Source organism: Rattus norvegicus, chromosome 3, assembly GCF_021556685.1.
Source record: "Rattus norvegicus strain SHRSP/BbbUtx chromosome 3, alternate assembly SHRSP_T2T, whole genome shotgun sequence".
Classification (NCBI taxonomy): Eukaryota; Metazoa; Chordata; class Mammalia; order Rodentia; family Muridae; genus Rattus; species Rattus norvegicus.
The window spans coordinates 43,966,789-43,990,847 of record NC_141536.1 but is presented as its reverse complement, the minus strand read 5'-3'; the positions used below and the strand labels follow the sequence as shown (position 1 = coordinate 43,990,847).

Genomic DNA, 24,059 nt, shown 5'->3' with positions numbered 1-24,059 from the left:
ACAGACAGTGACAGAAAAGCAGAAGAAGCAATGTTTTTCAAAGGGTCTGGGGTTGGGGATTTAGCTCAGTGGTAGAGCACTTGCCTAGCAAGTGCAAGGTCCTGGGTTCCGTCCCCAGCTCCGAAAAAAAGAAAAACAAAAGGGGCCTGATATATTGTGTTTAACTAGTTCAAATACAGCATAGGTATAAGACACGTGCTACGGTAAGTTGAAATCTAGAGAACGGGACTAAAAGGGGGAAACTGAATGCTTAAAAAAGCAAAAGGCCATGAAGCAGTTTTGAGAAAACCACAGAAAGTGAAAGAAAGCAAGGGACAGGAGATTCAAGTGTAGCATCTTCACTCCCAAAAAAGGGTCAGAAATGCAAGGTAGGTGCAAATGAAGACGGAAGGAACACGGCCTTCAGGGTAACCCTTCTCGTGGGCAGCTGTTACGTCACTGGTTCACTTCATAGGATTTACAACTGAGAACAGGTACAAACCTCAGAGAAGTTAACATGCTGTTCAAAAGGACACGGATGCAATGAGCTGTACTTGGAAGGAACATAGACCTCCACGTGTGGAGAGATTTTAAAGCTACCAAAATAAAATAAATGAACAGAAGAGGTGCCAACCAGGGCCCTGACCTCCTGTCCAGAGATTCATGCCTCCCTCACCACAATGCTCATACATTTGACCTTAAGAGAAAATGAATCATAAAAGTGATGGTGGCCCCTCCTGGCTCGTGCCTCAGTCCTGGTCACACATCCTACAAGTGGACAGAAACACCGAAGCCGGAGCCCATGCTGCTGAGCCCAGGAGTCTCTGTCACTTTCTGATCTGTTACAGCAGATTCTATAACAGATGCTACATCCGTCTCTCCCAAACTTGAAAAGTTCAGGATGCTCAGCACGTAATGTATACTAGCGCAGAACTGTCCTTCTACAACCCAAAGCACAGTGAACGCAGATAAGGAAAAGGTTTCATTGTAATTTTTAAAAGAAATGAGAAAATGAAAAATATAAAGTTTCACGTCAGCAAAAGGTGGACAGCAATTAGCATTTTGGACATAAGTTCAACCTTTGTTTCCTTTGTCACTTGGAAAACCCTTGCCTGAGCCGTTACTATTTAACGTTCCCATTACTTCATCTGTTCATTTTGCAATTATGGTAGGCGATAGAACTAAAGTGGAGGTGGAGGTCATGGCTTCCAGCATTCGGGAAGAAATGCAACCGTTTCAGAATATCCCACCATCTTTTTCATTCCTTAGGTACTTGACACACCTTGGCATAGAGCCTGGCATTTCTATGATGAGAGGGAATACGCTTATTTGAAGCCTTTTGCTTGTGACGCAAAACTTGAATGGGTGTGCCAGATTCCAAAAGGCAAGTCACCTCTTTTCCCAACCTTGAACACTGCAAATGTTGGGCTAGAAGGGTATTCTGGGAAGAATGAAGCAGCAATGAAGAGGTCAGAATTGGACGGGTCTTTGTAAAACTTAGAAGCGATTTTCAGTCAACTCCAAGATGCTAGTAGTTGATGTAAATTCAAATTCAAGAAACCAGCTTAAAAATGACAGTAGAGCCTGCAATGACGAGGGGGGAGGGAGGGGAGAGGGAGGGAGGGGACACAGGAAGGAGGGAGGGAGGGAGGAAGTCAGGTATAGTGGTACACACCTGTAGACTCCAGCACTTAGGGGTAAAACAAGATTGCTAGTCTTGGATTTCGTGGACTCCATAGAGATACCTTGTCTTTGACAAGATTATAAACAAGAAGCCATGTACAGTTTTAACTGTCTTACAGCGCTATTGGTGGAAACTATCCAAAATGAAAAGATCTGTCTCAAAGAGAAAAACTAAACACACTTGATGTGTATGTATGCAGCACTCTTAGGAAAACTGATGCTTTGGGTCCCAAGGCCACATGAAATTAGGGCCAACAAATTTACCCTATACTTTCTGAGATTAAGCAAAGTGTATATTTATTTGAAATCACTTTTGCTGCAGCTGTTTTGAAATGGGATGGGAGGCCACTGGAGTTCTGTGAGGGCCACTTCCCAGGTGCCTCTCGGGCATGGTCAAGTGATCTTCACAGCCTTTGTGAGTAGAGACTCTTTTACAGAGTAGAAACTGGAAGCTCTGGAGTCAGGGTATCTAGAGTATGAAAAAGGCAAGGTGTATGTGGACATCTGGCCACTCAATCCAAAAGCCCAGAATTCTATGGAGTGTATCATATTCCCTATTTTCATTCAGAACTCCTGGGTGACTTTCTTATTTTCCTCTCAACTTTGTTTAGTCTTTTAGAAGTCACTGCTACATCACTGTAATGTTTCCCAGTCCCATCTTGGGAACTGGTGAAAATCCATCCCACGTTTACAGACTAGATTCTCAGTTCCATTAGATGCAGTGTTGATTCCTGCTGTACTTTCCATGGTGGGTGTGTGTGATGGCTACAGAATCTCATTCACTACTTTTGCTTTCTATCTGATGGCCATTTTTTTTGAGACTTCCTTAATACAAAGTAAAGGATAGTTCATCGTGGGGATTGAACTCATGGCCTTGCATATTCAAGGCAAGTGCTTTCCCATTGAACTACATTCCCCAATGACAGACTACTAGCAATACTTAATTAATATTTAATAAGCAAGCATTAGTATAAACCCTGAGAAATCCCACTTAGCTGTTTCTAACTGGACATGAACCAGTTTGGTCCAAAATAACGAGCCTCCACGATGTTTCGAGTCTCTATTTACTGGATGCATGCCTTGTGATGCAGGACTAACCATAAGCCATTGCTCTCTTCTCACACAGGTAGCACTCCCCAGATGCCAGACTGGTATAATCCAGGTAAGTTGAACATCAAAATTTAGCCAACTTAACTTGGATCTTTGCGGATAACCCTGTAGTTTGTTGCCAGTTGCTACTTTCTTCTCATGCAGTCAAGTGAAATGGTGGCAGGCAGCAGAGGTGGTATGTGGGTGGGATGGGATGATTATAGCAGAAGCGGAGCTTCCTTCTCTGAGCACTGACGGTCTAGCCACAGGTCCAGAAGTGTAGATTGTTGTGGACAGCACTTCTGCCAGCCCGACAGCCAGGGTTCTCAGTGGGCTGCTGTGTTAACGTAACGAAAACAGTCACATTTTAAAAGGACTCATATTTGTCTTGCAACTTTGAAGTTTCCTGGTAGCCTGCAACATTTTGGCCTGTAGTGATACAAGGTATCCTTTGCAGAGAGCTGGACTGGGAATAAATTGCTCGCCTAAAGTGGCCCTCCCTGTTGATGATTCTTCCACCTGCCAATAGAATCTTGAGCAGGGAAGCAGCAGGCCTTTGGGGGGGCCGTTTACCTCTATGGCAGTAGTTACAATATATGATTTGTTGTGAACAGCCCGTGGTTAGCCGTTTGTGTTTGATTACCACAGCTGTAACTGTTTTTGTTTTTTCTTTAGAGCGCACTGGAATTCATGGGCCCCCAGTTATAATTGAAGGAAGTGAATACTGGTTTGTTGCTGATCCCCACTTAAACTATGAAGAAGCCGTCTTATACTGTGCTAGCAATCAGAGCTTTCTTGCCACCATAACATCTTTTACAGGACTAAAAGCTATCAAAAACAAAATAGCAAATGTAATATAAACAAATGCATTTTGATATCTTGTTTATTTTTATTTTATGTATATAAGTATTTGCCTAAAAGGTGTTCCATGTTTATGCAGTACCTGCAGAGGCCAGAAGAGGGCACCCACTAGAACTATCCCCTAGAGCTGTAATCATGGTGGTGAGTTCCACTGTGTGGATGCTGGGAATTGAACCCGGATCCACTGAGCCATCTCTCCAGCGGGGAAAAAAAGCATCTTAATTCCTTATATTTACGTTTATTTCACTTATTATTTCACATGTTATTTAAATAATATTTCACTGTAGTATTTTTAAAGTGTCTAAAACCCAAATCTCACCCATGCATGTTAGTATGTCTATAACCTTAGCCCTTGGAAAATTCGGACAGCAAAATTGTGTATTTGAGGCCAGATCAGCCAGAACTATAGAGCTAGACAGAACGAGAGGGGTTTGGGGAGAGAGGGTAAGGGAGGAGGGAAGGATACAGAGGGGGAGAAATTAAATCCTCATACAAAATACAATTTGCTTCACAGCATCCAGAATCGTGCTAAAAGGCTAAAGAGAATTGCTTAATGTACTAGAATACACATGACTGATATTAAATATCAACTTGATAGATATGTATCAGTAGAGAATATAAATAATCCTTATTCTTTATCATGCCTTTTTAAACTTTTAACTTTTTTCTACTAGTAGAAAATAAAATAAAACTTCAAAATAGCCTTTGGGTGGGAAACTAGTATTGTTCAAGGTTTAAATAACTATAATAAGACACTATATGCCCAACGAATGAATACATTGGTCCAAATATGATTACAGCAGTCATTTTCTGTATCCAAAATAGGACCTATGAATATATAAAGTAAGATATGTCCTTTTGATGAAAGGTCCCAGTGTATATTATTTTTTCGAGACCAAGTAATGGAGTATTTGTAGATTTTTGTGGTTTGTGATTACAATAAAGCAGAATATTGAAATGAAAAGTCTCCTAGAATAGCCAGCACATGTAAAGAAGGGTGTGCGGTTTCTTTTCAGATATCTGGGGATGACCAGAAGTGGTGGGTGAAGACGAGCGAGAATCCAATTGATCGTTACTTCCTAGGGTAGGTAACACCTTAGATACCAACTCAGGTTATCAATTCATCACAAAAGAAGCCCTGACTCCCCTGTGTGAGGAGATTACTTCTAAACAGTGTTAAACATTAGTCCATACATTTGAGTTTCTTTGCATGTTTGGTGTCAAAAGTGGTTTAAAAATGATAATGTTAGCATTAAGTTGGTAATTAAGATGATTTGGACTAAAGAAGATGAAGAGGGCATGTAATCACACTGCAAGTTCTCACATCCCCCATTCCTTTCAGCTCGCGACGCATGTGGCACCGATTCCCCATGACGTTTGGAGACGAGTGCTTGCACATGTCAGCCAAGACATGGATTCTTGGTAAACTTCATTCTGACTCTTCCGTGTTGACCGTGGAATCTGTGAACTTCAAATTCAGCCTACATCTGTCTTCCTTCTGAGTGAATGTTCAGTAGTTTCTTCTTAATTTACCATTGATGACAGTAGCTCAAATTACAAAGAAAAGCTCTTTCCAATGCCGACATTTTCAGTTCTTTTATCCTCACGCCATTACTTTTAGACTAGGCTTAGTGCTTGCATAATTGATAAGCAGACGGATACGTTTGCAAGGATTAGCAGGCAGTAGCTCTGTATCCCCTCATCAGATGTCCCTGCCTGCTTTCTTCCTGTTTCACTCCACCTTTCTCTGGCTTAATGTGTGGTTGCCTTATTAAATGTGTAATTATTACAGTCAATATCACCATCCTATAAACCTCTTGACATGAATAATAGTAGCGGCAGAAGTGACCAGTAAAGACCAAGAATATATTTTAACTATCAGGCATGACCGCTTTAAAGAGCTTCTCTCTGAGCAAAGGGTAGACTTTGGACCATCCCTGACACCAAAGACTGTATGATAAAGTAGGAGTCTGTCTTTATTAGCAGTTGCTTTTAAAATGCACTCGGTGAAAAATTCTCATCATCACAATCCCGGCTCTCCCTTTTCAGACTTAAGTAAACGAGCAAACTGTAATGCCAAGCTGCCCTTCATCTGTGAAAAATATAATGTGTCTTCATTAGAGAAATATAGTCCAGATCCTTCAGCTAAAGTGCGGTGCACTGGGAAATGGATTACTTTTCAGAATAAGGTAAGAGGAGGATCTCTGCACTGTGCCAACCATGGTCACTTTCATGCTACTTGGATGCCCTGTGGTAGAAGGGGAGCCTCTCAGACACCTGATGGGGCTGCCACATGGCCTCTGCTTCCAGAAACAGGAGCAGCATCAAAACCATTTCCCAAACTGTGATGCCTCCAGGCCTTTGTATTCTGTCGTTCCCAACACCAACGTCGCTGCCATTGATCTCCCGATGACTTTCCATCAATCCACTGACTGATCACTAATCCCACAGCCTGAGGAAACTGACTCCATTGAAGGGTGCTGCTTTCTTTCCCCCTTAAAGGAGAAAATCTAAGTAGCCTCTGTCAATCAGCTCAGGTCAGAGACCAGGCAAGTGCTACAAAGTACTTAACCTTGGTTTTGCCCACACAGGAGATCGATGATTCAATGGGTCTGGTGATTGGTGAGTTCTGTGCTTTCCTCTTTGGAATGCATGAGCCTTACTGCTGTGTGTGCGTATTACAGACTCACTGGGATGCGAGGAAGAAACTGTCACCCAATGTTAACACATTTGTTCTGTCACTTAGAAGAAGTGTAGAGGGGTGTAGTCTAGTCTGGTGTGAAGACACCACAAAGCCTTCAAGAGCAGCAAGCTCCTTGTTTCTGCCCCGCCATATTTAACATTGGGCATCTCTGTTAGAGTTCAGGGTGGTCCTTCTGGGGCCATTTCTGGAAATCACCTAGTGACTTTCCTTGTGGCTAAGGCCGAACAAAACTGTAGAATGGTTCAAGAAACACAACTTGAGGCAAACTATCCCACCCTAACCCTTGTCCCTAATCACGGAGAAAGGAAGAGATGGATTTGCCAGCAGACGGGCCCGCAGTGAAGCAGGGGCCATTTTGACTTTGGAATTAGGGAGAGGCCGCAAGGTAGCTCTTATCACTGAGCTGCATTCTCAGCCATGTTTTGACTTGAACAAAAAAAAAAAAAAAAAAAAAACCCACAGGATAATCTTTTTAATTCCTCCAAAGTGCCGGAACTGTGCTGATTTGCAAAGTGACATGAACTTGAATTAAAATGTCCTACGAAGAAGAAAAGATCCGTGTCAGAGATCAGAGCCTGCGCTTTGTTCTCCCATAGAGCAGACTCGAGATAACCACACTCTGCAGTTGCCTTGTCTGGGTCAAGTGGCTTGCCTTGCCTCAGCTCTCTCCTTTGTTCCGAGAGTTAAATGAGATAGGTAACTGACTGAATACAGAGACTGCAGAGCGAGTAAGAGACTCGACAAGTGAGACATTCTCAAGATACACGTAGTAAATAATCTGGAAGTGGCTCATCGCGAGCTTATAGCGAAAGTACGATCTGAAGTCACGTTCATTTGCACATCTCACAGGTCGACAGCAGTGCGCTAAAGAGGAGGTGCCCCTGCTTCTGTGGTTTTCTTGTGTCTAGAGTCTGAGTCTCCCTCTGTGTCTCTGTTTACAGTGCTTTCTAAAGGTCAACTCTGAGCCCGTTACATTTTCTCAAGCAAGCAGCATTTGCCATTCCTATGGTGGCACCCTTCCTTCTGTGCTGAACCGGAATGAACAAGGTACCAAACCTCTGGGGAGGCATGCTGTCTGTCTGTTTGTTTGTTTGTTGTAATGGGGATAAACTTTACAAACATTTCCAGCACAACTTGGAAAGTTCTATATGCTGGTAACCAAGAAGCTTGGGAAAGTTCTATATTTGGGAGTCAAGTTTGTTTTGAGAGGCCGTGGGAAATTAAAACAACCGTTATACCACTTTCTGTTAGAGAAGACAAAAGGCTGTCTTAATAGATAATCCACATGCTTTTTTACTTTTTCTGCATTTATTTGTGTGTGTATATATGTATGTATATATGTATGTATGTATATATATGTATACATGTATGTATATATGTATGTGTACATGTATGTATATATGTATGTGTGTATGTATGTTTGTATATGTGTGTATATGTGAATGTGTGTATGTATATGTTTATATATGTATATGTATATATGAATGTATTATGTATGTATGTATGTATGTGTAAGTATGTTTACATGCCCATATGTGAAGATCAGAAAACATATTCTTCCTTTCCACCATGGGGCTCCGAAAATCCAATTCAGGTCCTCAGGGCTGTCCAGCTCTCTGGCCCTAACTGCTTTTCTAAAAACTTTCTTTTTAACAGATTTTATTATATCCTTGCTTCCGGAAATGGAAGCTAGTTTGTGGCTTGGTCTGCGCTGGTCTGCCTACGAAAGAATAAACAAATGGACAGATGGCCAAGAGCTGACCTACAGCAACTTTCACCCACTGCTGGTCGGTCGGAGGCTGAGCATACCAACAAATGTGAGTTGATGGATGTCTGTCAGTCATCTATTTAGTGCCGGGAGATACTTGAGTCTCCAAAGGTTACTAGATGCGGGTTACTAGGACCCAGGATGGAGCTCGACTGAATGCTTTCCAAGCACGAGCAAATCCATCCCGGCGCTTGATCTCCAGCAGCACATACACACCAGGCAGCACGGCACAAGCCTGGAATCCTACACTTGGGAGACAGGTCCAGGAGAGTCAGCAGCCCAGTCACCCTTATCTAAACTTTTTTGAGAGCAGTCTGGGACATATGAAACCCTGCCCCATAACATTTTAAAAAATAATGCTAAAGGCTCATGCACAGCTCCGTTATACGACATGCTGCGAACAGGCAAGCTAAGAGAGCTAGAGTTAAGAGCGGTTTCCGAAGGCTGGGGAGGCTGGAGGGAGGTGATGCAGTGAGGTCCGAGGCCTCTCTTTTAGAAAAGAGAAACTCATCTAACACTGACTGGGGTGATAGCTGTCCAATCTGCACATACACTCAAAACTGCAAACTGCACATGCTAAATAGTTGAGTTGCAGCTCAGTAAAGCTCTGAGAACCACAGCCTCCAAGTGGGTGAAGCCTGGCTTTCACAGCAGCAGATTCCCTCCTGGCCCTTACTCCACAGCCTTGTGGCTATCTAGAAATGGATAAAAATGTTTTACCTGATGTGGGGGATGTGAATGTCCCACCTTACTCTCTCAAGCAAAAAGACAAAACAGTGACGGGTGATTTCTCCGTAAGAGTTACAGGAGATAAGCCAGGCATGGTGGCTCATGCCTTTAATCCCAGCACCTGCTAGGACTTCCTAGAAACAGGACACAAAGGGAGTGGTCACCACCACCCTAGACTTGTTGTTAGGTGTGGAGGTTAGCAGACGGCTCTGAAAGCTTTTGTTGGTAACATTATGGTGACGGTGAGACGTAGTGTTCGGTTACAGGAGAATTTCATGTTTTCAATCAGGAAGAAGCATTAGATTTTCTAAGCCTTGTTTCTGTCATTTCCAAAATATCGCCGAGTTTTTCCCATCAGACAGACTGGCAGGTGGTGAAACACACGAAGAGATTATGTCTCAGGCACCCGATCTGCCTGTTCTGAGGAAATTATTATTTGTTGTACCAACTTTGGTGTGTTAGCATTTCGTCTGGGAATGCTTACATCTCTGCTCAGCTGACTTTTCAAAGCTCTGTTACGACGTTTTCTTCCAGTCACACTGCCTTCACAAAATGAAGCGTGCAGCTTTCTGTCTTGTCCGTGTTCTGGAATTATGACCCCACCGGTGCTAATGGAGGAACTGTGTACACAGTGCTCTTTAATGAATAAGAAGACATGCTGTAGGAGTCGAGGACCCAACATCGAGGCTTCTGCCTGGGGTCAGCATGCCTTTGGAAGTTTATTTAGATCTAAGATCAACTTCTCACTCTAAGTTCCAGTGCTATCATAGGCTCAGTATAACAACTGGATAAAAACCACCCATGCCGAGTTTAGTCCAGTCCTCATGAGTGTTTTTCAATATCCACCCGTGCCAGTTTCCAACTTCCTCCAAAGACACTGGCACATTTAGGGGAAACATTTGGTGTTTCCTTATGATTATGAAGTTGCCTGTACCACTGACATTCTACAGTGTGTTAAAATAAACATGTGTATGGTTTTGCTTTTTAACCCCCATTACTTAGTGATTGTGCAAAGCAAAATCAGATGCATGTCTTGGGTTTTTTGCCCTGTCTCTCACCTCCAGTGCAGTCTTTTACTTACAGCGACCAATAGCACATCTGTATTTTCCTATTCTGTCTTTCTTAGAATTACCCAGTCTCTCACATTGAATTCTTCATTTCTCTCCCTTTTAAATATATTTAATAATGCATATTTTCTCTATATATGTTTTGATCATATACCCCTTTGATTATTTCTCATTATGTTCTATAATTACTTTGTTTCTATTTTCATATAACGCTCATTTAGTGATTCAATTTTTTAATCCTAGTATAAGCGTGTTTTTGTGTTTTTTAAACACATGTTTATTTGTTTTGTATACATGTGTACCCGCATGTTTGCATGTGGGTTCATGCCACTGGGCATGTGAGGATATCAGAGGACAGCGTGTGAGCTGGCTTTCTATTCCACCACATGGGATCCAAGTGTGAAACTCAGGGGCTCAGGGTTGGCTGCAAGCGCCTTTACGTACTGAGCCATTGCAGCCCCTTTTCTTAGCTTTACATGCGGAATAATACTAGGAATAGAACTACATCTCAGTGTTTTTACTTCAATATTAAGTTCCCATAATGAATAATGTAGGAGAACTCCAAGGAGAATTGTTTAGTATGCAGTACAGTTTATTATTATAAAATGTTTATAAAGGGACTGGAAAGATGTCGGGTAAAGGCCCTTGCCTTACAAACAGGAGGACATGAGTTGATCCCCAAGCCTATATAAAAGGCAGGTGTGTAGCACAAGCCCATATCCCAGCTCTGGGGAGGCGGAGAGAGGAGAGATCCCCAAGTTTTGCTGTCCTGCTAGTCCGGTTAAGTCAGAGATCAGCAGGTGAGAGACCTTTCTCTCAGAAATTAGTGGAAATGATTGAGGAAAAAAAAACATTATTAACCCACACATACTGTGAACATGCATCCACACACATGCTTGTGAACATACACCAAAACATGTACACACAAAAAAAGTACCCACAGCTATTAGTTGAATTAATTAATTGTATTTTGCTTACTTGGATTATCAAGAGTGACTTCGGAGAGATTAGAATTCCTGTGGTTGTTTTTGTCCTATTTCTAAGAGGTCTTCTTTATCTGTTTAATGAAACTATGTGTATCTATGTGAACACTTTTTAGTTTCTAAAGTCATCTGCCTTTTCTTAGTCACATTTTTTTTGTTGTTGTTCTTCTTCTTTAGATATTCCATGGTAAGTTCTTTCATGAGTTGTGTTGGGTCTTTTTACTGTTGTTTTGTGTTTGTTTTGGTTGTTGTTGTTTTTTTATTTTTTTTTATTTTTGGTTGGTTGGTTTGTATGGGGAAGAAGAAACTCCAACTTAAAATCCAAACTTTTCATTTCTTTCAAGGACCTTCAGAATATTCACTCCATGACCGCACTAACATTTGCCTTTCTTTTTAGTTCTTTGATGATGAGTCTCACTTCCACTGTGCCTTGATTCTTAATCTTAAAAAGTCACCGCTTACTGGGACCTGGAATTTTACATCCTGTTCAGAACGCCACTCTCTGTCTCTCTGTCAGAAGTACTCAGGTATTATTAATCCCACTGGGCAACAGTAAGATCACTACCACCATTTTTGAGCCAAATTTGAAGCAAGCTTTATTAAATACTGAACGGGAATATGGACACTGGTCAGGGCCATACATGGGCTTTCCATATAGTAGCCCCAAAATAAGAATGTGTACTTCCTGGCTGTGACCAACAGGGGGCAAGCACACTTCCTGATGTACTTCGCGCCTATGTTTCTCCCACCCACATGTGATCAAGCACATTCTGTGCAGTTGGGGCAACCAACCTTGTTTATAAAAGTGACAATGTGTGGCTTGCTATCTTACGTGAAGAGCCCCCGGCATTCCAGGAAGTTCTCTTGGGCAAGTGGGGCTTACTGGTTACTACACGTTAGAGGCTTTTGTTTGTTTGTTTTATAAATCTCTTAAGCACAGTAATTAAAACTTAAAACATAACTTTAGCCCTCACAGTGTCAACTGTCACCTAGATGTTTACCATACTTTATGCTGTGAGATACAAATGGTTCCTTTTGCCAAAAGTCTTACAAATGAATTCAAATAATCTTATAGTTTCGTAGCATACATTTTTAGCATCGACAAGTTCATATTGACACAGTGAGGCAGATTATCTCATAAAGACTGTGGTTTTTCCAAGTTATATTGCCACAGTTAAATATAAAAATTAAGTCTGTGGAGGAAGATGTTAATAGTCGTCTAAAGAAAGTTCAGTACTCTCACCAGCTAGGGTTCAATGTTCTTTCGATTCAGATACTTTACAGATTTTAGTGTTTATGTGAAGAAAAGGGCGGTACCGTACAGACACTGTTAAATTCAGCCAACAGATAGGAAACACTAGGTATGAAGCAGTCTGCACCTTTCTGTAGTCCAAGTAAGGAAAAATATGTACTTCAAGAGTAGAGGGGTTGGGGATTTAGCTCAGTGGTAGAGCGCTTGCCTAGCAAGCGCAAGGCCCTGGGTTCAATCCCTAGCTCCGGAAAAAAAAAAAAAAAAAAAAGACAAACGTAGAAAACACTCACACTGGGTGGCACGTTCCTTTAATCCCAGCACTTGTGAGGGAGAGGAAGATGAATCTGTAAATTCAAGGCCAGCCTGATACTCATAGTGAGTTCCGGGACAGCCAGGGCTCCATAGTGAGAGGGAAAAAGTGAAATAGCAACCACCCAGTTTTTCTTAGTAATATATTGCATTATTTTTAATTGCCCACAATAAGGTTTCAATGAATGTTTAAATACGAGGTTTGGTTCTGTAATGAGAACCTGAAGCATGTGTTTCATGTTCCTTCGCAGAGCTTTTCTGGTTCAGTTAATCCTTGCCCTTTATCCCACGCTCTCTGATGACTTCCTTACTCAGATAAGAACCCTAAAGCAGGATTACTTCAGGTGAGGCTTTCTCCCCCTGAACGAAGCAACTAACCAAGGGTGTCCTGGTTACAGAAAGGAGAAGTCCCAAGTCAGATAGTTTACCTAAGCCATTCAGCAAGACATGCCTAAGTCACTCAACAGAAAGCTAAAATAAACAGGCCAGGGATGTTGGAAGTAAACGAGGAAGTGGTGAGATCCGACAGACCTCCATGCCTTGGCACAGTGTGTGGGAGGAGCTGTTGGTCTTCTTTTCTCTTACAAATAGAAACTGAAGACAGGCAGCCCTGGGAGAACACTTCGGAAACCGTGAGGTATCTAAATAACCTGTACAAAATCGTCTCGAAGCCCCTGACCTGGCACGCTGCTCTGAAGGAGTGTCTGACAGAGGGCATGCGGCTGGTGAGCATCACAGACCCTTACCAGCAGGCCTTCCTCGCCGTGCAGGCCGCCCTGCGCAACACCTCCTTCTGGATCGGACTCTCCAGCCAGGACGTACGTTTCTGTTCTTCCTGTTAGCTCCTCTCGTAGACTAAAAGAAAGCAGCATCTTAAAATCCTATGCAGTTAACTCCACGGATGTCTGATACTTTATATGTCTTCTGACATATAGTGAGAGATTTTAAAAAACATTGAAGTGGGCGTGACTCATTGACCACTTTTTCTTATTTTTCTTTGTTGACTGAGCTAGAATCAGAAGTTGTCAGGTCTCTAGCCAGTAGGGTTTAGTGTGATAAAGTGTTGAGAATTTTCCACCACTTTCAGAGTTAGCAGAAAGAAGTTAAACACACAGGCAAACAAGGGGCTCTGTCTCAGATAAGATCAAATGGAAAGACTAGCACCTGATATTGCTCTTAGACCTCCACACCTGAACAGGGCGCATGTATGCCACTGCATGAACACATACACACACAGACACATGCACATCACACACAGAGAGTCATGTGCACATCTAATACATACATACATACATACATACATACATACACACACACAGGTACATATCACACAAAATCACATGCACATCATACACACATACATACACACACACATGTGCACATCACAAAAACACACATAGACATCACACCCATACAAGCATACATACATGCACATCTCTCTCTCACACACACACACACACACACACACACACTGACATGCACACATCATATACACACATACATATACACTTAAAAATTGTAAAATATAATAAATTAAAAGAAGAAATTTTTAAATCACTTGTACTATAGTTCCTGTTATTAAGGTGTGGTTCCTTCATACATGTAATCCCAACACTTAGGAGCCTGAAGCAGGAGGGTTATCATAAGTTCAGTGCCAGCCTGGTCTATAGAATGAGTCCCAGGTGAACCCAAGCTGTAGAGTAAAATTTTCACTGTTTAATGGAAAGTCGCTGATAACAAAGTATCAGAAGTATTTTACTGGGCGTTCTTGAGTTACTGTATTTCCCACCTAAGGATTGTAATCTTTTCTTTAGTCTATTTTCTATTTAGTAGTAGTAGTAGTAGTAGTAGTAGTAGTAGTAGTAGTAGTAGTAGTAGTAGTATAGGTGGTGAGGGTGGGGGGGGGTGGCACACATGTAGAGCTCAGAGGACAACTCAACATGTTGAGTCTGTTCCTCCTTCCACATTTGGGTTGTTGGGAGGGAACTCAGGTTCTCAGGACTGTGCAGCAAATGTTCTACCCTCTGAGCCATCGTGCTAGCCTTTCTCTCTCTCCTCAGTCTTGACAGATGCTTCTCTTTCCCTTCTCCTTTATGCTACATATTCTGTGACTGTTGTCTATACGTCTTCCTAAGCTGCCTTAAGTCTTTGCAACATAACAGGATTGTAACATTGTATATTGAAACATTTGAAGATTTCTAAACGGAACAGAAATAATGTAACTTTCCTTTTATTTGGGTAACACTTCACTAGGGAAGTACCAAAGACCAGAAGTGCGAGCCTGGAGTTGTGAGCACAGTTGTTTTTATGTACATTCATGAAGAAACTGACGTTGACCTGAAATAAATCATGCTCTCTGTATCTCAAGTATAGCCATTCTGGGTTGCATGAAATCCAGAGCAGGGTCACAGCATAGATCATTTAAGTATTTAAGACATCCCAAAGTCAGTGGTTGGGACAGATGATGGAGCATCACTCGGGACACTGTAGTGACCATCAGGAAGGAGCAGGGGGAACAAGTCCTCATGTGAGAGACATGTCAGAAAGAGTCAAGGATCCTGGCAGTTTGTACGTGAAAAGACATCAAGGGACACCAAAGGAGATAACACCCCCCTGCCCTTCCTTGGGTTCTAAGAACAGAAAAAAGAACAGGTTTCCCTTGTGCAGCTAAAAAAAAGCCTAGTGTTAGTGTGGAAAAGCCAGGTTCAAATCAAGATCAATGAAAGAGCTGATGTTAAAAGCTTAGGTATTTATAGTCTCCATCAGGGGATTTCACATTCAATATGGAGAGGTGGGGCAGGAGGATTTATCTGTGGTGGAAGGAAGCTCCAAAGGCTGTTTCCTAGTTTGGACCTTCCCTTGGGCCTCAAGAAGGCCTTTAATGCAATTGGGCCAGCATTAGTTATTAAGGCCTAGCGCCCCAGTAGTACCACATAAAGGCATTCTCAAGACAGGTGGGTGATTGGGTCTTGTCAAGTTGTAAAGACAAGTGTTTAGAGGCTTCTAGACTGATACAAAACACTGAAATGGAAGCTGCTTTGTCCCAGAGACCAGTGTGCGCAGTAGTATAATATGCACAGGCTTGAAGAGACGAGACTAAGGAATGAACGTTTCTGTAGCTCTGGGAGCTAGCCTGCTCGTGGTTATGCATTTTGCACTAGTCCAGTCTTGTGTCACAGCCACTTCCCAACAAAGGGCTGGAAAGCTGGAGGGTCAGTGTCACAAATCAAAAGCTCTTAAGTGGTTGGACCACGGCTGACACCACATAGGTTCCTCCTTTCTGTTCTTTCTAGTATGCCATGTTGTCTCCAGAGTGCTCTGTACACAAAGTGGTTCTCACTCCATTTTAGCTTTCTGGTTTCTGACGAGCAGTTCTGATGATCTGTGAGCAGCATTATAGTTAGGACCACAGAGTCTAGGGTCTAACACCCTGAACGGGGTTCCAGCCGCACTCACTCTCAGTGACCTATGACCTGCCAGAGCCCTCTCAGATGGTTGTCACAAGGACCCAGACATTTAAGGTAGTGCTCAACACAGTATGAAATGCAAGTAAGAATCATTTGATCTCATGGGTTAAAATAACATAAAAGAGATAATGTCAATTATTGTCTCTGAAATGAATTTCTACGCCTCATAGGATGAACTCAACTTTGGTTGGTCAGATGGGAAACGTCTTCATTTTAGTAACTGGGCTGGAAGCAACGAGCAGCTTGATGACTGCGTGATATTAGACACGGACGGATTCTGGAAAACAGCCGACTGCGACGACAGCCAGCCGGCAGCCATTTGCTACTACCCAGGAAGTACGTGAATTCCAACCGTTTTCATTCCACCACCCGTCCCCAGCAGTAGACTCTTGTCTCTCTGGTGGGTTTTGCAAAATCTTACTTTGTCTTAGGGGATTATAAGGAAATCATTATCATGTCCTTTTCAAAACTGTGTTTTTATTATGTGTATGGGTGTTTGGGTAGTATGGGCATCTGTGCACCGTGTGCATGCCTAGCGTCCATCAAGCCAGAAGAGGATGTCAGCGGATGTCTGGAGTGACAGATGCTGTGAGCCATCATATAGGTGCTGGGAATCAAACCAGGTGCTCGAGAAGAGCAGACAACTCTTAACCACAGAGCTATCCCCGGTTCCCATCATAGTCATCCCCCCCCCAACAGAACTGGTGCAAAGATTTGTACTCCGAATTATTGACTACAAGTTGCATTGTCCTTAGTTCTTATTTTGGAGTTTGACTTTTGTACACCAGGTGACATTGACTGGCATATACAGTATATATTATTTATATATACATTTAGAAAGCTAACTTATGGGAACTCTTTCTTAATTAATTCTTAACATCACTAACATCTTAAGCCACTGTTGAAATTCCAGGCATGGCGGCACATACCTTTAAGCCCAGCACTCAGAGGTGGATCAGAAGACTGGCAAATCCGAGGCTGGGCTGCCAGGCAAGACCCTGTCTCAAAAACAAAGACTCAGTTGATTATATGGAGCCCCACACGCTTGAGGCAGCTTCAGTTCAGAAGGGAATTTAGACCACCACCCTGCAAACAAGAATAGAACTCAACCACCCGGAGACTAGGGAGCCTCAGACAGGCAGCTCTCTATGAGTGTGAGGCCAGCCTGGGCTGCATAGGAAATTCCAGGCCAGCCAAGGTTACATAGCACGATGCCATCTCAAAGCACAAAAAGAAAATAAACAAAAAGTCTCCAACACCAACAAGAAGACAGAAACCCAGAGGTGTGCCGTGTGCCTGTCCTTCCTGTCTCTCTCTATAGCACTCTGCCCTTGTGAACTTTCTACTCTCTCTGTGAGGAACAGAACGAGACTGCTCTGCAACCCTCACTTCTGCCTGTCACTGGAAGCAAGTTGATGATTTCTGAATCCCACTTTTCAAACTCTTAGGATCCAATGGGCTCATCCTGAGTTGAACATGCAATCCCCAGCCCAACCAGGGGCCCACATTTGTGTGGTTTGTGGTAGAAAGAACACACTATTTCTGAGACAAAGGGATTTGTTGCAAAATGGGAGAAAGGTGCCCGATAGTCTCTAAGGCATAATAAGCCTGTCTGAATTATTTTGAGTTTAGCATATCTATATTTGCATCCTCTTGAGTGTATTAATTTTTCATAGAATAAAAAAAACATACTCTAAAGGCCATCTTCTAAATGATATTTCTGTTTAACTTTGTTAAAAGAATAACTATTCCATTAAAATTAGAGATGCCACTAAGCAGAAATGCACGAGTGAATCTCACGGTTACAGCTAGATGCCTATTGTTAATTAATATGTTTATAGAGTCCCTCTGAGGAGGTTCCTGGCACTTGACATTTAATAAGGCAGGAAGACAGAAACTCGTGTAACCTAAAAACGCCTCTTTTTTCCCCCCACATTCCTCCACTCCACAGCAGGAGTAAGAAAATTATGTCAAATAATTTCCTCACCATGGAGCGCCAGCGCTTTGTGCTATATCCGAGTGTAAACAGACCAAGGCTGTCACTTCCTCACTTCCTGCATGTTTCCCACCAATCAAGCCTAATGGCTGTGAAACAGGATTTAACATTTACATCTGTAAATTCTCACCACTTACTTTTCCTCCCAGATGAGACCGAGGAGGAGGTCAGACCACTGGACAGTGCTAAGTGCCCCTCTCCTGTGCAGAGCACCCCATGGATACCGTTCCAGAACGCCTGCTACAACTTCATGATCACAAAGAACAGGCATAAGACAGTCACACCGGAGGAGGTGCAGTCCATGTGCAAGCAGCTGCGTAAGTATGCACTTCTGCCATCGAGCACTGGGGCGCACCCGCACTGCACGTCACCCGCTATGAAGATCCGTCCCCAAGGAACTAACTCTCCTCATTCTCACTAGAGAACAGAGAAGTGGCCCTGAAGCAGGCTAGACTGACCGTAGACACACAGGTCACCCCGAGTAGCAGGAGACTCAGTTACACCACTAATTGGAGCCACGGTCTCAGACCCGGAGCCATCCCCTGTAAAACCCTGAGGGTCTGTAACTTTTGAATAATGGAACAGAAGGAACCAGGAGCTGTGTGCAGAGATCCTATGAAAAGTATTATGTCATTATCCCCCAGAGTGTGCTGTGTCTTAAGAGCACTGGTTTCTAAAAATTAAAAAAAAAAAAGATAGGATACGTTTTGAGAAACACTAGACTGTATACCCCCTGTATCAAAGCACATCAAGGGATACTTTGAGAAATACTGGCATAACATGAGACTGAGGCAGCAGGCACAGGGCCTGATGGGATCCTAGAGCTGAAAGGAAGCGGACACATGCCCCCATCCCTAACCCAGGAGCTATCTAATTGATAACCACTTGCAGATGAAAACTTGGTTTCTTCTCCAAGGAAGTCTCACTGGGGAAAGCAACTCCTCTTAAAGGCAGGCTGCATGGCCAGTGGTCGATGCCAACAGAAGATGAGCTCAACAGCATCCTTGGAGGGTCCTTGTCCCTTAATGTCATGCAGGGCCTTTTCTTTTTATTGATTGTTTTAAGTCATTGTTTATTGTATATTATTTGCATTTTACCCTGCAGGTCTTTTGTGTATAGATTATGGCTTCTGGTTTCAGTTTTTATGGGGTTCCTAAGCATGTGAATGAATGGATCTCTGGGTCTCTTTCTCTTTCTTGTGCATTTTCTTTGGTTCTTTTCCTTCTGTTGGTTTTTGTTCTGTCTTATTATGTTTTATTTTATTACTATCTTTTAGATGCCTGTTTGTTTTCTTATGAGAGACAGAAGGGAGTTGTATCCAGATGGGAAGGGGAGGTGGGGAGAAACTAAGGGGAGTAGGGTAGTGGAAACTACAATCAAGATATATTGTATGAAGAAAAAATATATTTTTCACTAATAAAAAAATAAAATAAAAGCAATAATAAAAAAGAAACACTGGCATAAATGAACTAGCTCAACTTTGTAGCTAGTGTTCCCAAATGCTTATCCATGCGTACTTTTTCTGGGAAACCCCTTTGATTTTTTTTTCTGAGCAACTCATTTTGGAAATAATAACTTTCTTTAACTCTAATGTAGCAGTAATGTCTAAGGAAGGCCTTATAGCACATTAAGAGGTCTAGAAGGAAATGATGTAATTGTATTTTAATTTAGAATTGTAATAGTTTTGTTTATTACATGGTAGTCTTTAAACAGCCATCAGAAAGTGAGCTTTAAATGAAAGAAACAAAGTGGATGCCTTAAGTTCTCTGCTCAGCTGCCAAACTCCCCATGTCCCATGGGGCCAGATGTACAGATGAACGCTGCATAGCCTGTCACCTTTGTAAGCACATACAGTTTCAGTATGCATGTGCGTGTGTGTGCGTGTGCGTGCGTGTGTGTGTGTGTGTGTGTGTGTGTGTGTGTTTCTAGTATTCCGAGACTATCTAAGTTTTAAAGGTATAAACCTGGTGAGTAGAACTTCCTGACTCTTTCAAGTGAAACAGAATATTCTGTACAAAATAGTTATTAAAATTGGCCTTTTTTATTTTGACAGATTCTAAAGCACATAGTCTGAGTGTTCGAACTGAGGAGGAGAATACCTTTGTTGTGGAGCAGCTTCTGTACTACAATTACATCGCCTCGTGGGTCATGCTAGGAATAACCTATGAGAGTAAGTGGCAACGGCAGGTCGCTCAGTTAGCACTCCATCATAACCTAGTTATCAAATCACAAAATACAGTCCTTTAGAGACCGTGTTTGATGATGCACCAACATGTGTTATATATGTAACACGGCGTGTAATAATACCAGTAAGGTTTTTGTGTCTCTACTCTGCCACTAACACAGCCTAACCCCCAATCTTAGATTTATATGGTAGAGAATAATTTTGCATCTCCACTCTTCTTCCTGGTAACTCAGGACTAATTAAAAATGACCACACTCCTATATAAGCCCCCAGCTTCCGTGAGAAGAACAAACACAGTGTCACATTTCTATTGATGTCACTGCCCCTTCTGGTTTACAGGATATGCGTATGGCAAACAACAGAAGAATAAGGTTCATGGTCTAATGGTGGGGTGGGATAGTTGAAATTTGGATTAAATACCATGTTTCCAAATATCATTGATATGGACAAACCTTAAAATCCTGTGTCTAATAGAGAGTAAATGAGACCGATTTAGAAGGGAAATCACAGGCATCCTGAAGTTCATGGAGGTCTTAATACTAGAGAGGCAAATCAGTCTGTAGGCATGTCATGGAGGGTCTGCATGAAATCCAAATGGACACAGTAGTAGACCAAGCTGCAGAGCTACATCAGAGCAAGCAGGGAGAGAAAGAGCAGACCCAGGCTGGTCCCAGCAGGCCATGTGCTTCTGCCTCTCCTTGCCCTCTCTTGTGCTTCCCCTAGAGTGGACACTTTCAGAGCTGTGCTTTCCCAAGAAGCCCTTTCCACCAGAGTTCAGTCTGTGTCAGTAGATGTGTAAGATGTGGGACTATGTATAAGAATGTAAGTGTTTTTAAAACTGACAAGTTTTCTAGGGTACGGCACTCGGTGCTTGTTCCCCTGGGAAGGATTGTTCAGAGCAGAAGAGGTCGAACTCAGGCGTACATACTTGAATTTTACCCTCCGGGAATGGAATGCATATAACACAAACACAGAAAGGGACTGTCATATAGGGAGGGAGAACAACAGGAGTGGTGCGGGGGACAGAATGCATGAAGATGACAGGAAGCCATTGCCTTCTGTGCTACCTTAGAAACTTAGTGAAATAAATTATGTTCTCCTGTGTATTTCGTCATGGTATTGTCAGAAACAACTGAAAATGTATTCTCTATGAAAACATCTTCAGATATGAAAACTCCTATTAAGTTATCTTAACTTGTTTTATCAAATGTACAACTAAAAATTCTCTTATTAAAATATATGGACATCTGAGGAATGTATAGAAAGCAAGCAGAGTTAGATGTGATTCTTACTGATCTACCTGATACCTAGAAATCACTATTTTTAGTTATTTCAAAATATTAGAATATACAACGAGTTTGGAGTCTTAAAACCTTTTTATTTGTTTGTTTTGGTTTTTTTTTTTTTTTTGAGATAGAGTTTCTCTGTGTAACTCTTGCTGTTCTGGACTCATTTATGTTCAGGCTGGCCTCGAACTCACAGAGATCCTCCTGCCTCTGCCTCCTGAGTGCTGGGATTAAACACATGGGTCACCATGCCTGGCTGTGCCACCTGACTTTTCAGTAGTGAAGCCATGAGTAAAAGTTACTAAGTCAACAGGTAACCGATACTTCAAACCTGGTGAGAAACAAGCCTCTCTTCCAGCTAGTAAATCTGTACACCACTGTGTTATATTGATCAGGAGGCTGATAAGTGTGGGTGGGAGAAAGAAACGGAGGCGGGAAGCATGTGACACCCAGCAAGAACAAAACATGCATGGATTGTTCTTGTGTCCTTGGTGCAACTGGATGTCAAGATGTGTTGAGAGTTGAGACGATGATCAGGGAAAGAAAAAGAGCAGGACAATAGGGGTGTGTAGGTAATGGTGACATAATTTCTTTATTCTAATTTGTAATTTAAATGATGACAGTTTTTCAGACTCCTCATTGAGAAGCATTGCTTTGTCTACTGCAAGGCCACATTGAAAACCTGTGTTTATTTTATGTGTTCTCTAGTTTGTGGTCTTATATCTATGTCTATGCTGTATTTTGAGGGGGTTTTGTTTTTTGTTTTTTGGGTTTTTTTTTTTTTTTTTTTTGGTAACAACAAGGAGCTCACATTCATAGTTTTGTGACTAGCCAACATTTAGCAATGTTTGTTGAGAAGCCTGTTCTCCACATTGAAATGAAATGTGTTAAAATCTTTCACTTTTGAGTAGGCACAATTGTGTACAGAGGAAATCATTTCTTTTATTAATTTTATAAGATATGGAGAATTTTAAAAAGTTGTTATGGTCATTTATGTTATAGTTAAAAGTATATGTAAGAAGAATGGGTATTTGATGAAGGCTATTAAAGAGTGGAATTATAGTTAAATGTTTCATATTTATAACTTATATTTTCAAGTTAAAAATGAACACAATTTACTGTTATATTAGAAGACATATTTTAGAGGTATAGTTAATCAGACCACTTTTTAGAAGGTATAGGAGAAAGTAAATTGGTGATTTGAAATACTTAAACAAGGGGTTGGGGATTTAGCTCAGCGGTAGAGCGCTTGCCTAGCAAGCGCAAGGCCCTGGGTTCGATCCCCAGCTCCGAAAAAAAAAAAAATAAAAAAAAAATAAAAAATGAAATACTTAAACTGAAACCGAAATTTTGATTTAATCTCTTAAGTACAGAAAAATGTGTTTCTTTCCTAGACAATTCTTTGATGTGGTTTGATAAAACTGCATTGTCTTACACACACTGGAGAAAGGGGAGACCAACTGTGAAAAATGGCAAATTTTTGGCTGGTCTAAGTACTGATGGCTTCTGGGATATTCAGTCCTTCAATATTATCGAAGAAACACTTCATTTTTACCAGCACAGCATTTTTGCTTGTAAAATTGAAATGGGTAAGAGTCTTAGTCACTTTTCATTGCTGTGATAAAATACCCTGTATTGTGGGGCTTTCATGGACCCCGGTTGAAGTTTTAATTAACACACGGAGACGTTTATATAGTTTGTATGCCTTTTGCCGGAGCAGTCTCTCAGCTAGCGCATCTAAACTTATCCTAACTTCTCCACCATCCCATCTCTGCCCGAGGTTCAAACTGTCCGCTTATAGCTCCGTTCTGTTTCCGTTCTGCTCCTTCGACATCTCCCTTTGCCTCCTCAAGTCTCTTGCGTCTCTCAGACCGGAAGTCCCACCCCTGTACTTCCTGGCCCTGGCTCTGGGCCATCAGCTCATTAAACAAAAAGCCACATTCCAGTTTGAACCAATCGACAAGACAACACTCGATTTATCTCTTAGGTTGCCCTAAGCCATGGAGGGCTATCTGACCTTCATCTTTTGGGCAGGTGAAAAAGGACAAGCATTTACAAGTAGAAAACCGGTGATGGATCATAGAAATTACAATTCCAACATCCTGCCGGCACTTAGCTCAGTGCCAGGACAGCTGTCAACAGTGATCACGCGGGAGCACACCTTCATACAATATTAAGGGAAGGTTACCCCAACAACACTGAATAAACAACTTAAGAGAGAAAGGATTTATTTTGGATTGTAGTTCTAGGTGATAGGGTCAATCATGGTGGGGAAGACACGGCAGCAGGCAGGGGTGGGGCATGATGGCAGGAGCAGGAGGCTGTCTCATTGCCACACATTCATGAAACAGAAAGTAAACAGAAAGTACAGCAGGACTATATAGCCTCAAACTCACCCAGTGACCCACTTTTTTCAAGGAACTTCTGCCTCCATAAGGTAACCTCCCCAAACAGTGTCATCAGCCCAGCGGGGACATTTCATATTTAAACCACAGCAGTAATGAAACCACAGCCTGTGTGGTCTCATTCCATAGGAGGAGGGTATAAAACCATTAGTTCTGCTAGTGACATACATGTAACGGCATGTGTGTCTGCAGAGCTTGCTTTCCATTTAGTCCCACAAGTTACAAAGAAAACAAAACCCTGGCCTTTGTTTTCTGGTCTCAGACTCCTAAAGGGAAACATTGCTGGTGAGATAGCG

The 24,059-nt window shown here is 42.1% G+C and overlaps 1 protein-coding gene and 1 long non-coding RNA gene across 3 annotated transcripts in view; one reads left to right on the top strand and one right to left on the bottom strand.

The window, feature by feature from the left end:
• Ly75 (lymphocyte antigen 75) overlaps positions 1–24,059 on the top strand; it is an 87,587-nt gene that overhangs the window by 49,429 nt on the left and 14,099 nt on the right. For both annotated transcript variants that reach the window (XR_015683294.1, NM_001427146.1), the window contains 14 exon segments: positions 1,249–1,363; positions 2,789–2,824; positions 3,427–3,602; positions 4,629–4,696; positions 4,955–5,034; positions 5,662–5,801; positions 7,258–7,363; positions 7,973–8,133; positions 11,261–11,390; positions 13,016–13,242; positions 16,062–16,227; positions 18,037–18,204; positions 19,941–20,057; positions 22,753–22,947. Coding sequence is in view for 1 of the 2 variants with exons in the window: in NM_001427146.1 (NP_001414075.1) it covers positions 1,249–1,363; positions 2,789–2,824; positions 3,427–3,602; positions 4,629–4,696; positions 4,955–5,034; positions 5,662–5,801; positions 7,258–7,363; positions 7,973–8,133; positions 11,261–11,390; positions 13,016–13,242; positions 16,062–16,227; positions 18,037–18,204; positions 19,941–20,057; positions 22,753–22,947 (1,885 nt within the window). In the remaining variant the exon portion in view is untranslated.
• Positions 1,940–24,059, bottom strand: part of LOC120101907 (uncharacterized) — a 39,522-nt gene continuing 17,402 nt past the window's right edge. Inside the window, exon 3 of the long non-coding RNA XR_015684344.1 lies at positions 1,940–3,088. This is a non-coding gene — a long non-coding RNA (uncharacterized LOC120101907). The remainder of the gene's footprint in view (positions 3,089–24,059) is intronic.